Source organism: Pristis pectinata, chromosome 15 (assembly GCF_009764475.1).
Source record: "Pristis pectinata isolate sPriPec2 chromosome 15, sPriPec2.1.pri, whole genome shotgun sequence".
NCBI lineage: Eukaryota > Metazoa > Chordata > Chondrichthyes > Rhinopristiformes > Pristidae > Pristis > Pristis pectinata.
In genome coordinates, this window is record NC_067419.1 from 18,840,553 (window position 1) to 18,855,081 (window position 14,529).

Consider the following 14,529-nt stretch of genomic DNA (forward strand, 5'->3'; position numbering starts at 1 on the left):
GTCACAAAAATATGTATTAAACATGGTACAGGTCAGAAAATTAATTTGTCTATTCTTCTCAAACAGGGTTTTGAATTCAACTGCATTTCTGAACATAAAAACCCTTTTTATTTTAAAGAAGTTTTTTATTATTAACAAGCTGGAAGGCCCACGATTAGACGAGGACCCAAGCTTGCGCTTAAGGAATCGGAAAGAAAGTGTAGGCTACCTGATGTCATCTCAAGAAAAACAGTGTAACACTCCGAGCTCAGAATTGAATGAAGTGAATCCACTTGTGAATCATGATTCTGACTTGTTGGATGTAAGTATAAAAAGGAAATTGGTAACACTGCAACGTGCTATTTGTCAATAATATGTACTTTAAAAATAGTGTTTGACCGATTTTTTTTTAAAGCATCGTGGAAGGTTTCAAATACATTTTAAATTACATTCATGTTTACTTGCTGATTTGGCCTAGGTCTGGATTTTTTATTTGTTTATGGGATGTGTATGTTTTGTCCATTTATTTTGGTATTTATTGTCCATCCGTAATTGTGCCAGAACTGATGTGGCAATCAAGTGTTAACCACATTGGTGAGTCTAGAGTCTCTCATAGGCCAGACAGGATAAGTATTGGAGTGTTCCTTGAAGGACATTAGTAAATCGGATGTTTTAGTGATAAGAATCCAACGGTCATAGTTGCCAAACTGATATTAACATTTCATTCCAGAGTTAATTCATAATTTCAATTTAAATTCCCTCGCTGGCATATCGGGATTTGTATATCTGGATCATTGGCCCAGGTACTAGTCAGCTAACTTGACCATTATCCTAATGTATCTTGAAATATCCTGTGTTAAATGAGCAAAAAATAAAGAAGTTATTTTCTTTAATATTTATATATTTTATTTTGCTTTGTAGCTTTTAATTCTGTTTGTCATTTTGTGCGTTTTGATTAAGATTTATATGTTCTAATTGTGAAAAATATCAAACTTGGTGTTGGGGGGCGGGGAAACTAGACACTTGGATATTGTGTACAATTTTGGTCGCTACTTGCTATTGAGGGAAAGCAGTAAAGATTCATCACTGGTTCTTGGCATTGTGGGTCTGTCATATAAAGAGATTGAGTAGGCTTGTGCTCTATCCTTTAGAGTTTAGAAGAGCAAGAGGTGGCCTCATTGAGGCATACAAAATATTTAGAGGGCTCTACCAGGTAAAACTAGAATGTGTCTCCTGGCTGTGGAGTAAAGGTAGACTGTAAATATTACACAAATTTATAAAAAGGAAAAGATCAGTGAGGTGTAGATCCCCTATAGTTAGAAATGGCTAATTTCATAATGGTGAACAGAAAATGGCAGCACAATTAAACACATACTTTTGGTCCTGACTTCACTGAAGACAGCCCAAGTAACTTTGCAGACATGTCAGTGAGCCAAGAATTGAATGAAAGTGACAAACTAAATAAAACTAGTATTGGGAAGAAAATAGCGTGAAGAAGTTAATGGCACTGAAAGCTCATAAACCCCGAGGGCCAGATGATTTGCACCTCGGAGTAATGAAGGAGATAGCTATGGAAATAATGAATGCATTAGTTAGCATTTTCCAGTATTCTGTAGATTGTGGAAATCTTCCGACTGAAGGGTGGCAAATGTAACCCCACTTTTGGAGGGAAAAAAAAGGGGGAGAAAAAACAGGAATCTAAAGACTGGTTAGCCTAACATCAGCAGTAAGGAAAATGCTGGGGGTTATTATAAAGAATGGGGTAAATTGAATACTTGGGTAAATATAAATGGATTCAGACAAAGTTGATGCGGATTTCTGGAATGGCATTTTGTTTGACAAAGCTCCTGGAGAAGCTTGTAGAATGGATAAAAACCATCATAATCAAAGATCTCAGCCACCCTGGACATTCTCTCTTCTCCCTCCTCCCATCAGGCAGAAGATACAAAAGCCTGAAAGCATGTACCCTCAAGGACAGCTTCCATCTCACTGTTATAAGACTATTGAATGGTTCCCTAATATAAGAGACCCTTGACCCCACAATCCACCTTGTTGTGACCTTGCACCTTACTGCCTGCCTGCACTGCACTTTTTCTGTACTGTAACACTTTATTCTGCACTCTGTTATTGTTTTACCCTGTACTACCTCAATGCACTGTTGTAATGAATTGATCTGTATGGACAGTATGGAAGACAAGTTTTTCACTGTACCTTGGTACATGTGACAATAATAAACCAATAAAAGAAAACCAATGGATGTGCTGCCTTGTTATAGTCCTGCTTAAAAAGTTAGTGTGTAGAGTTAAAGTGTGTGATATTACAGGTGATCTATCAGTATAGATTGAAAATTAATTGACACAGAAAACAGTTTGGGAATAAATAGATTTTTTTGGCATGCCAAATGATAACTAGTGGACTACTGCAGTGATCAGTTCTTGGGTCACGGCTATGCATATTACAAATCAATAATTTATAAGATGTGGTGGGGGGAAGTACTAATTTGAAGTGTGGTGATTATTCTAGGCTGAGTGGGATTATGAATGTCTGAGGATGATGCAAAGAAGCTTCAAGGTGACTGGGACAGATTGAGTGGGCAGAGACTTGGCAAATGCAATACAACAAGGATTAATATGAAGTTCTGTACTTCAATGGGTGAAATGGAATGGCAGCATATCACATATGGTGTTAGATTGGGAAATGTTCATGAACAAAATGACTTGGGTGTTCTTGTATACCAGTGACTAATCAAACATGCAGGTGAAGCAGGCAGTTAAGGCAATTGGTATGTTGCCCTTCATTGCAAGAATATTTGAGTCTATGAGTAAGGACGTCTTGTCACAATTATATTGAATCTGAGGAAGACCATAGCTGGAGTATTATGTGTAGATTTTGTCTCCTTATCTAAGAAAGGATATAGACAGAGGGGATACAGCAAGAATTCACATAGATTCCTGGAATAGTTAAACTGTCCTATGAGATTTAGGTTGACTAGGTTTATATTTGCTAGATGATTGAGAGGGGATATAATTGAAACTTGGTAAATTCTTGCAGGGCTGGATAGGTAGAAAGTAAGGTGGATTTTTTCCCCTGGTTGGAGTGTCTACAATAAAGGGTCACGGTCTTAGGATATGAGGACATTAGGACTGAGATGAAGAGTTTTTTTTCACTCAGGATGGTGAACCTGTGGAAAGTTGTTATCACAGGGCTGTGGAGGCCAAGCCCTGAATATATTTAAGCAGGCGATTATGTAAATTTCTACACAAAAAAGGCATTGAGTATAGGGAAAAAGTGGGAATGTGATATTGAGATAAATGAACATATTAAATGGCAAAGCAGGCTAAAGGGGTTGAGTGGTCTACTTCTGCAGCAATTTTTATTTTCTGTAACTATGGGGTACAGTTTCAAAATAAGGCTTGGAATTCTCTACCTAAAAAGTACTGTAGAGGCTCAGTCATTGATTTCATTCAGTACAGAAACTGAATAATTTCTGAATGTTAGTGGAATCAGGGATTTGGCAGTGGGGCAGGAAAATAGTTTTGAGGTAGAAGATTAGCCATGGGCTTGCTGAATGGTGGCACAGATTTGAGGAGCTGAATGCCTGTTGTCTTATGTACAAGTTATGTTTTGCATACAGTGGGAAATCTTTAAAAATGATCAAATCTTGTGTCACTGAGATAAATCAAGACCTTGCAGAATGCCTGGCTTCTTGCTGAACCCCTGAGGTATTAAGAAGGTAACAGCTGTGTCTCTGTGTAGTCTGAAAACTACATTTAACAGCTAGCAACTTGTCTTTTGTGTGATAATTACTATGAGTGTTGATCAGGACAGGCCCCATTCTTTCTTTTAAAATGATAATAGAGAATGCAGCAACCCAGTCGTGGATGATAACTTTCTGACCAATCTTTGCTCCTGAAAAATGAGGACCACTTTCCATATCTTGGGTGAAACCTTCAGTGAAGGCAGATATCAATGATGAAATTCACCACAGCCCTCAGTGCACCAGCACAACCTCTTGTTGACAGTAGGGAAGGGGTTATTGAAAATCAAGACTTCAAACTTGGCAGATAACTTGTCCACCAGTTAGCAGTGATCCCTGCCCACTATGCCTCCCAGACTTGCACAACCTACAGCAAACACCTATAGGCAATGTCCCATGCCAGGCTAATATCACCAAGTTTGAAGCACTGGTTACAACTCTGCTGTCTCCATTTGTCAGTGGAAGTCAGACATGTCTCTGGCACCAGTCTCCCAAGATCAACACTATTCCAAGTTTGTCATGGGAAGAGATTACGAGGTAGAGAGAAGAGGATTTAAGCATGTTCTCAAAGCCACCTTGGGGGTGGGAGTGAGAAATGCAACATCAGCACTGACTGTTGGAAACCGCTGGCCCATGACTGCTCAAAGTGTAGTAGTATTTGGGGTCACAACTCAATGAGTCTCCTGAGTGCATGCTTTGGAAATGCATCTGGCAAATTACCAACCTGTCTCTCCCATCAGGCACATTCTGCCTTGTATGTAATTGAGGTCATTGACTTCAGGAAAGGGGGCGGTGTACATGCATGTGTCTACATCAATGGTGCTGAGGTCAAGAGGGTTGAGAGCTTCAAGTTCCTGGGAGTGAACATCACCAACAACCTGTCCTGGTCAAATCACGTAGATGCCATGGCCAAGAAAGCTCACCAGTGCCTCTACTTCCTCAGGAGGCTAAAGAAATTTCGTTTGTCCCCTCTGATTCTCACCAACTTTTATAGATGCACCATAGAAAGCAACCTATCTAGATGTATCACGGCTTGGTACGGCAACTGCTCTGCCCAGGACTGCAGAGAGTTGTGGACACAGCCCAGTGCATTACGGACACCAGCCTCCCCTCATTGGACTCTGTCTTTACCTCTCGCTGTCTTGGTGAAGCAGCCAGCATAATCAAAGACCCCACCCACCCGGGACGTTCTCTCTTCTCTCCTCTTCCATCGGGTAGAAGATACAGGAACCTAAAGGCACATTCCACCAGACTTAAGGACAGCTTCTACCCCACTGTGATAAGACTATTAAACAGTTCCCTATACAATGAGATGGACTATGAACTCATGATCTACCTTGTTGTGACCTTGCACCTTATTGCACTGCTCTTTCTCTGTAGCTGTGGCACTTTACTCTGTACAGTTATTGTTTTTACCTGTACTACATCAATGCACTCTGTACTGACTCAATGTAACTGCACTGTGTAATGAATTGACCTGTATGATCAGTTTGTAAGACAAGCTTTTCGCTGTACCTCGGTACAAGTGACAATAATAAACCAATACCAATACCAGGTCTTGTACTGGCTTCATCGGTCACCTCTGAACTGGAGTGGAAGTGAATCATCTTCCATCCTAAGGGATGACTGAACAAGAAGTAAGAAGACCCTCCTGGCTGAGGAAGTAATTAGACTATGAAATATGAAGGCATACTGTGCAAGTATTGCCTAACCATTCTGCAATGAAAGAAAATTGTAATCAGACAAGGTCTTCAGGAAAGTTGGTTGAGTAGCAACTAGTAGGAGCTATTTAGGGTGTTTCAATGATGTGGATGAAGGTTATAAAGATTACTTTAAATGAGAAGTCCTCAACTGTGGATGTTACCAAATTTAGGTGGATAGTCAGTACAGAGGAATTTTGCAACATATTACAGGAGGACATAATAAAGTTGCAAATATTGGCAAATGAAATTCAACAATGTTAGTGTGGGTTAATTGGACAGGGAAAAAATAGAGAGGTTGGATTACTTAGAAATGCTAGGCAATGATATTTAATAAAAGTATCTAACTATCTGCCTTTTGACACTGACCAGCATTGCTATTGCAGACTCCCTCACCATGGACATCTTGGAATCGCCATTGACTAGAAACTTAACTGGGCCAATGACGATGATACCATGACTGTAGGAGCAGTCAGAGGTTGGTATCCTGTGGTGAGTGACTTGCCCTCTGAGACCTCCGGCCTTTCCCCAGAGACAAGGCCTAAGGCAAGAGCATGATGCCTCAATGAATGCAGCACAAACAACTTCAGCTCAATACCATCCAGACAAACCTGCCCACTTGATTGGCATCCCATTAGCCACCCTAAACATTTCATTCCCTCCATCACCAGTGCACAGTGCCTGCAGCAGGTGCCATCTACAAAATACATTGCAATTATTCACCCAGACTACTACCATAGCATTCCCCAAACCCATGACCTCCACCACCAAGAAGAATGTAATCGATAAAGGAAGGGAACCTACAAACATGAGGGGAACATCACCACTTGCTCAATCTCCTTCAAGCTACACGTCATCCTTGCTTTGAAATACTTTGCTGGTCCTTCATCTTCCCAGGGTCTAAATCCTGGAGCTCTCAACCCAAAATCACTGGAGTACTTTCACTTAAAATACTGTAGCAATTCAAGAAAACAGTGCACTACCAGCTTCTCCAGCCCTCTGAGCAGTGGGCAATAACTGCTAGCCTCGCCACATATTTTTTCCACAGCCAGACTAAAATTGCTTCAGTTGATAACAGGAAAACCTGCAGCCTGATTAGTAGTTTTAATATTTACTGCACTAAGGACCAGCTCTAGTGTGACAAGTTGTGATCTATTTATTTTAAAGCAACTGAGATAATGTAAATATAGTTGGAGCTGGTGGGAGGGAGTGGGGGAAATTAATGTTTTTAGATATTAAGATTTAGGTATTAGTAATCAGAAGATATTTCATTTTAATTTCAAGAAGATAGATTCTTGATAATAGCAGGAAGTTTTTCCACTATTTGCATTTCATTTCGCATTTCAGTGCTTAGAGTGTTGTAGTTCCTGTATTGAGCTCTGATCTTGTGCGTACGGAAGCCGAATAATGCAAGGTTGTTTTGCCTTGTTTAATTAGAATCTTTTGTTGGCAAGCTTGAGACCAAATAGCCTGTTCAAGGATATTGGTTGATATTTTGTGGTTATATCTTAGGTTATGTACATAATCTAAGTTATGCTAATTGTGGGTGCTATTTTAAAATTTACCCACGAGATTATCCATTGTAACTTGTATGTTGTAATATTACAAAGTAGAACAATAGTATAGGGAGAAGTTTAAAAAATGCTTGAAAATATTCTTTCTTACTGTTCTTACCTTTTGAAGAGGTAATCCCAAGTCAATGGGACAACTTGCTTGGATAGTTATTACTTTGATTTCTTTTGATATAAGTGAGCCGTTTCACTTAATTGGCAGAACTATATTAATCATGAGCAGTGAACTGTATTAAGAATTCAAACAAGATGACTTGTAACCATTTAAAATTAAATGTTGCTTCAAACCAGGAGAAATGACTCTAATAACAATTTGTGGCTACTCATTTCAACTTCATTTTGGTTTCAAAGCCTCTCCATTCTCTTTAATAGCTGCCTTCCCTTGCTACAATGCTGCTCTCAATTATATACAGTCAACAATGAACTTCTTTTTCTCAACTAGCTCTATGTTGTAAACCATGTCCAAGATTTGAATGTTTCTATCTTATCAGGAGTGGCTTTATAATGTCTCCTTCACTGGGCATGGAGAAATAAATTGGGTATCTGGCAAATGTATTATCCCTTTCTATATTTCTTTTAACGCCCTCCTCTTGTTGTTGGTAATAGAATATATGGTAAATTCTTATCAACTTTTCATTGTTTCTAAGCCTCAGTGTACCATCATACACTACACTATATCCTTGCTTGGTTAAATTTAGACTGTATTTTCTTAAACCTCCAAACTGGTGCTCCTTTGTGAATGGACATTTTAACCCAAAGCCTTTTGGGCTTCAAACAACGTTTCATTGCAAGTTACAACATTTGTGTGAATGATTGAAAGAAGGACCAGTTATAGCAGCAGAATGCCAGTAAATTTAGTCTGGGTAAAACTTTCCTTTTTTTTGCCATATTTAGATGTGACTTTGTAGTGCAAGCTTGTGCAAAGACAATTGTGGTCCGATGAGTGTTAGCAAATCATACTGCTAGGTTGTATTAAAATGATTTTGGTATGTGAAGCTGTTTAAAGATGTCACTGTGATGAGCTTAAATTTGCAGCTTGTATTCTAAATTTGTGCCTGAACATCAATTTGTAATGACATATCTAAAAGGCTGTAAGGTTGTGGGAAGGCTTGTTATAGGTGAAAAGTAAAAGTGGAATCATTCGATAGGCCATGCTTGGTGGAATTTATGATGTCTTTGACAAGCAAAACATAAGTATCTTCTTCCTTCCCAAATTCCTTAAAATCATCATCTACTTTCTCCCATTTCTATATGAATTCCTGCATAGATATTGAACTTGGCTATCACTTCTTTTAAGGAATATTGTACTGCAGCACGTAGGAGAGGATACCAAACTTGGTAAATCTTGTATCTACCTTTTGGATTTGTCTGCTTTACAGGCTAACAAATATTGTTAGATGCTGTGCCATAAAGGTAGTCATCTCCTATCAAATTTCTGCCTGATCTGCTCTGTTCTCTCAATACACCAACTTCTTCCAATCCTTTGTCACTTTGCTGTGAAACTGAAGGTGAAGGTCCATTGCCCTCTCCTACCGGATTCCTCCTCCTTCAGCCCCTTGTCTCTTCTACCTATCACCTCTCAGCTTATTACATCTTATCCCCTTTCCCCACCCACCTACCATCCCCCTCTCACCTGGACTCACCTATCCCCTGCCTGCGTGTGTGCTCCCCCCACCCCCCCCACCTTATTCTGGCTTCTGCTTTCCAGTCCTGATGAAGGGTCTCAGCCCGAAACATTGACTGTTTATTTCCCTCCATGGATGCTGCTTGGCCTGCTGAGTTCCTCCAGCACTTTACGTGTATTGCTCAGATTCCAGCATCTGCAGAATCTTTTGTGTCTCTGTGGTGTAATATCTGTCTGTTTTGGTTGTCCCACTTCATTATTTGGGTCTGCAAACACTCCAGCAGTGTGGCAATAAATTATAGATGCTTCGGTACGGCCGTTCCGATTATGAAATTCACTGTTTATAGAATTCACAAATCACTACCCAACAATAGAAGCCATCAAAAGGTGCATCGTAGAACCAAAAGATACCATTTCCAACAATGCAACACTTCAGTGGTGCGCAGTGGCAAGGCATTAAACTGAGGCCTCATAATACTTTTTGAAAAACAAAATGCTCTCCTAACCCATTTTAAGAAAAAGGCTGCTGGAGCTTGGGTTAGAAATTTGTATTAGGAAATAAAAAATCCAAAAAACATTTTTTTACTCCTGTTAACCCTCTACAGTAAAATTCTGCTAATTTATTCAGAAAGCCTCATGGTTTGAATCTGACTCTCCAGGTGCTGGTTGGTCATCTGGCTCACCAGTTGATGTTTCCTGCACTCCCTTTAAACTCACCAGGACTCTGTTTCCAGTATTCTTTAGAAATTAACCAGAGCCCTAATTCCTGTGCTCCCTTTCAACTCGCTGGATTTTGTTTTCTGCAGCCTTTTTAAACTCACCTGGATCATTAAAATTTATTATGCTCTGAGTAACTTAAAAGAAAGTGAATTAAAAGTGTAGTGGGATCTTAATAGGAATAGGTTCTGATAGCTTGGAAAATTTGACAGTCTCCAGAGTTCTGAGGATGCTGGATTGTCAATGTTTTACTGTACACTAAACCTTCAACAATATGCTAAATGAAATGCAAGTTGCAGTCATTTGCACACAGCACATATTACATTCCTAAGATAATTCTTTTAGAAGCAAAGTTCAATATGTATAAAGGTCATCACAGGATTAATGATGCAATTCAAAGTAAAATGTTTGGAAAGGGCAACTCCAGTGAAGTGAGGGATAAAGAAGTTGCCAATACAAAGAAAAAAACTAACACTAACATGATCTGTCAGTTTCCAAAACTTATTATACCAGGTAGTTGCATTTCTATCATGTCACAAAAGAAACATCACCACAGTACATATATTTTTAATCAGCTTGATTATTTATAAATCTCAGGAGGAATACTTAAAGAGATCAGTTAGTTCCCACATTTAAAATAAATATTCTCGGCATGGGTGAAGTCTCTTGGATGGACAATAAATATCAACTTTACGAGGATTTCCCTGAAAATATTTGAAAACAATCAAGAGGCCTATTACTTCACTTTAGAAAGTAGCGAAGAATCAATCACGTTAGGAGGAACTGATGTTGTAAGTCATGCTGGGTAAGGAGGGAAGGTTCTCTTCCCAGCGGCTATTAAGGATTCAGCAGCTACATGGCCACTTTTGCTTATAAATATTTCTATTTCCAGAGCTTTTAAATCTAAGTTCAACCACATGCACTTTAATAATTTAAATGCCTGGACTAATGTTAATTCTTTACCAGAAACTATTGTATTCAAGTGCCAAAGTCATGACATAAAAATTGAAGGCAAGATCCAAGACTCTTGCATGTGGATATGGATTGCAACTACAGGCAAACCCTGCATTATTGGGATTGGGGGTGTGGGGGAGGAGGTTGTTCCCAGAAAATGTTCTGCATAGAAGTTTTCTATAGCACGAAGCCGAGTCATCTGCGTATCAAATAATGAGAGTTGGAGATTTCTATATTTATTTATTTACTTTTCACATGAATTCTGTAACAGTGAATTTTATTCCGTAACTTAAATTTTTGAATTTTTGGGTAGTGATTTGTGAATTCTGTCAGGACAAATTTCTGTTATCCGAATGGCTGTAGTGTGGGGTTTGCCTTTACTCGGCTTTTGATCTTCAAATAGGGGATAAGAATTATTGCGGCAAAAAACAAAGTGTACAGTTGTAGAGATTACATGTTAAGCCTATGTGAAATTCCTTGTTAATTACGTTAGTTGCCTTCATGCACACACATAAACTAGGAGCAGCAGTAGGCCATTCGGCTCCTGAAGCCTGCACTACCGTTTTATAAGGCCATGGATACCTTTCAAACTCTTGTGCATCAAGTATCTATCCACCTTTGCCTCAAAAATATTCAAAGACCCTTTCTCTTTGAGGAAAGGTGTTCCAGGGGCTTGGCATGCTTGGTGAAAAAAAATCACCTTATCTCATCTCTCTTAAATGGGCAACTCTTTTATTTTTCCAAAAGTGACCCCTAGTTTTAGTTTCGCTAATGAATTGTTTTTGTTATAAAATTAATTGATATCATCCATGAAATTCTTTTCACATCCACCCTGTCAAAATCCCTTAGGATCCTGTTTCCAGCAAAGCACCTCTCACTTCTAAACTCTATTGGATATAAGCCTAGCCTGGTCAACTATTCCTCATCAGATAACCTGCCTATTCCAACTATTACTGTAGCAGAACCTCTGAACTGCATCCAATGTACTAACATTCTCCCTCAAATAAGGAAACCAATACTGTATACAGTACTTCAAAAATAATCTCACCAGTGCCATATATAACTGAAGAATAACCTCTCTACTTTTGTATTTAGAGAATTGATCAATATTTCAAAGCTAAAAGGATGTGAGCGAAGTATGCTCGGTCTAGGATAATCTTGCTTTTAACTAGTTGCTGCATGCATCACCTTAGTATTCAGGAAATTTGATCTTGCTCTCAATATTTTCCCCAAATTTGGTTTTACCACATATTTGGAATTAGGATAATATTTTGCATTGTATGAACACCAATTACATTCCATAGTTAGGTAGCTAGCAGGAGCTTCAAATCAGCTTGTGTTTGCAGCAAGTAGAAAAGTTTCAAGTTAAAATGGAAAACATGCACTATTAGCATGCAGAAATGGCACGGTTGTCATATGAGGATTCCATTAATGTGTGTAGTGGTTTTTAAAAAGAACTGTTTTTGTTCTAAAATAAATCTGCATCTTCATTGAAGTTCTAGGACTTGCTTTCAGTTCTCTTTCGAAGTTAATGAAATTCATTATTACAAAACCGGTTTACTGAAAAATTATTTGTCTTCATTGTGCTCCACTTACATAATTTTAAAAATTAATAGCAAATACTTCAATATTGGCAAATAGTGTTTCCATTTTAAAATCTGAATTTCATAAGTTGTTTTTGGCACATTTTAAGGATTCATTTATACTGTTACTAAAACATAGCAGTGAAGCACTTTGCTGCAATAGTAGCAATGCAATATTATCCTGAAAGTAGGCCCTGCTCTGGATAAAATTGCCTCAGAATATTTAGTTTTGCAGTACTTTGTATTGTATTTAGTTGAATGTTGCTTTAATCTCAAAGCAGTTACTCTTATTAAGCTTCTCATATTTCCCCCTAGTATAGAGCAAGGTTGTTATGAGGCACAGTGCCTCGTGACTGGTGAACTCCAAACTGAATATCAATAAGTTGGTTATTGTGGAGCAGTGTGGCTTGATAACACTGTTTGCTTGTTTGTCATCATTTTGCTGCTGATTAGTGTAAGCTAATAAGTTCTTTTTGGCCCATTACCACCTTACCCTATTTATGTCAGGACATTTCTATATAAGTTTCCATATAGAACTGTCATTTACTTGACTGAAACTACTTCATCAGGGGTGTGCTTAGTTTGGGAGCAACTGTTTTCAGCACCAATCATGGAATGAAAGGTATCAGAATCTCTGCTATGCCTTTCAATCAGCCATTTCTTTTTGTCATGCAGAATAAATTGAATTAATTGAAGCCTGACATTTGTAATGATGATGTTCTTTCAAAATGGTGTCATGGTTGATCATCCAGTCACCACTTTTAGACAAAGATATTTGCAGTGCTTTGGCCAATTGCATTTGTCCTAGACCTTGCCAACATTAAGAAGGGGCTGTTCATACAGTTTCCTGCTGTTAATTGTTTGTAAATTAAATTTAAATTTTATTTACAGCGTGATAACAAGTCCTTCTGGCCCAACAAGTCCGCGCCGCCCATCTTAAACCCAAATTAACCTACCCGTACGTCTTTGCAATGTGGGAGGAAACTGGAGCACCCGGAGGAAACCCACGCAGACACGGGAGAACATACAAACTCCTTACAGACAGCGACGGGAATCGAACCCCGATCGCTGGTGCCATAATAGCGTCGCGCTAACTGCTACGCTACTGTGCTGCCCGTGTTCATAATTACATGTGGCAGAATTGTAGAATTTTGATCTGATCCTTTATGTGGTCACTTAGAATTGTCCATGACATCCTGCTTTTGTTGTTTTCATTCATGTAAGCCCTGGTTCATCCAGATTGGCACTTCACTGTTAGGTATGCTTTGGCTTTCCCATCATGTCTTACTCCAAATATCATTGCATCAGTGTTGGTACCCATCTTGATAGTGATGGATGTATCAGGCCATGATTGTTATATGCAGTTTCAAGGCCATACCAATTCTTATGAGCCCAGATTTGAGCTATTTTGATTTCATCCTTGGTGCAGCAATAGTAACAAATTGGTGTAAGTCCTCAGTGTGACCATTAGAGTTGGTCTCCATGAAGACTCTGCAGTATTCCCATTAGTCTTGGCCAAGTGCTTCAAGATGATTCAGTTATTTCGGTAACTAAACTGCAGTGCATGCTTTTAACCTTCAGCTAACTACCATGATAAAATTTCAAAGGGTCTAATTTATTTCAAGATGTGACCTTGGTTATCCAGCATAAAACTGGGCAAATAGCCAGAGTTATTTTAAGTTGGTTTACCTTTATATAAATGTGACATTTAAGAGTGAAAAAAAGAGCACATTTGTCAACTTCGTAATGAACTAGAAAACTGGTGGGCAGAAACTGCCAAAAATAAATATGGCATTCAAGAGGGGAAAAGAGAACCCATTTGTCAACTTTAGTGAATTAGACAACTGGTGGGCAGAAACTGAGGGCAGGGCTGCAGGTTGCATAGCTGACTCACAGCTCCAGAAACTACTGTTCAATTCTGACCTTGGGTGCAGTTAATTTGGAATTTGCACTTTCTCCAAGACCACATGGGTTTCCACTGGGATCTCTGGTTTCCTCCTGTGTGCCGAAGAACTGCTGGTGGGGTGAATTGGCTGCTGTAAATTGCCCCTTATGTAAGTGGGTGGTGGGACGATCAGGGGAGAATTAATGGGCATCTGTGAGAGAGTAGATTAAAGGAAAATAAGTGGGGAAATGAGTTTGCTCTGAGGACATAGACTCACTGACCCAAATGCCCCCTCGTCATAAGGAAGTATTGGAAAGATGAGAACTGTTGCAATTGAGGCCTGCAAATTATGCAATCTCCCTGTAGTTTTATAGGTTTGAAACTTTCTTGATCTGTATGATGAATGCATATTTTTCTGTCAGTTTTGGGTCCTACTTTGAAGAAATCTGGTTAAAGGAACTAACAAGGAAATACCAGTACCCAAAAGATAGCATTGCTTTCCTCTGATAACACATTTTATGCTGTATGCATCTATGCTTCTATTTGTGTAATACTTGCAGTTCTGTCTGTGGATTAACTTTGGGCTCCACTATTTTATTTATTCAACATATGCCTTGCTAACTGCAATTTTCAAATTCTATTATTGGTAGGTATGCTTCTGTTATATTGCTTTCAAACTAAATGTGGATAATCTAAAAATCTTATGGCTGCAGATGGCTTAAGTTGCACATTGCTGAACAGACTGATATTTGAAGAGCC

General features: G+C 38.9%; 1 protein-coding gene across 1 annotated transcript in view; it reads left to right on the forward strand.

The window, feature by feature from the left end:
* The window catches only part of LOC127578581 (adiponectin receptor protein 2-like), a 59,345-nt gene that overhangs the window by 4,082 nt on the left and 40,734 nt on the right, over positions 1 to 14,529 (forward strand). Inside the window, exon 2 of the mRNA XM_052030729.1 lies at positions 67 to 301. Within this exon, the coding sequence (XP_051886689.1) occupies positions 212 to 301 (90 nt within the window). The 5' untranslated portion in view covers positions 67 to 211. The remainder of the gene's footprint in view (positions 1 to 66; positions 302 to 14,529) is intronic.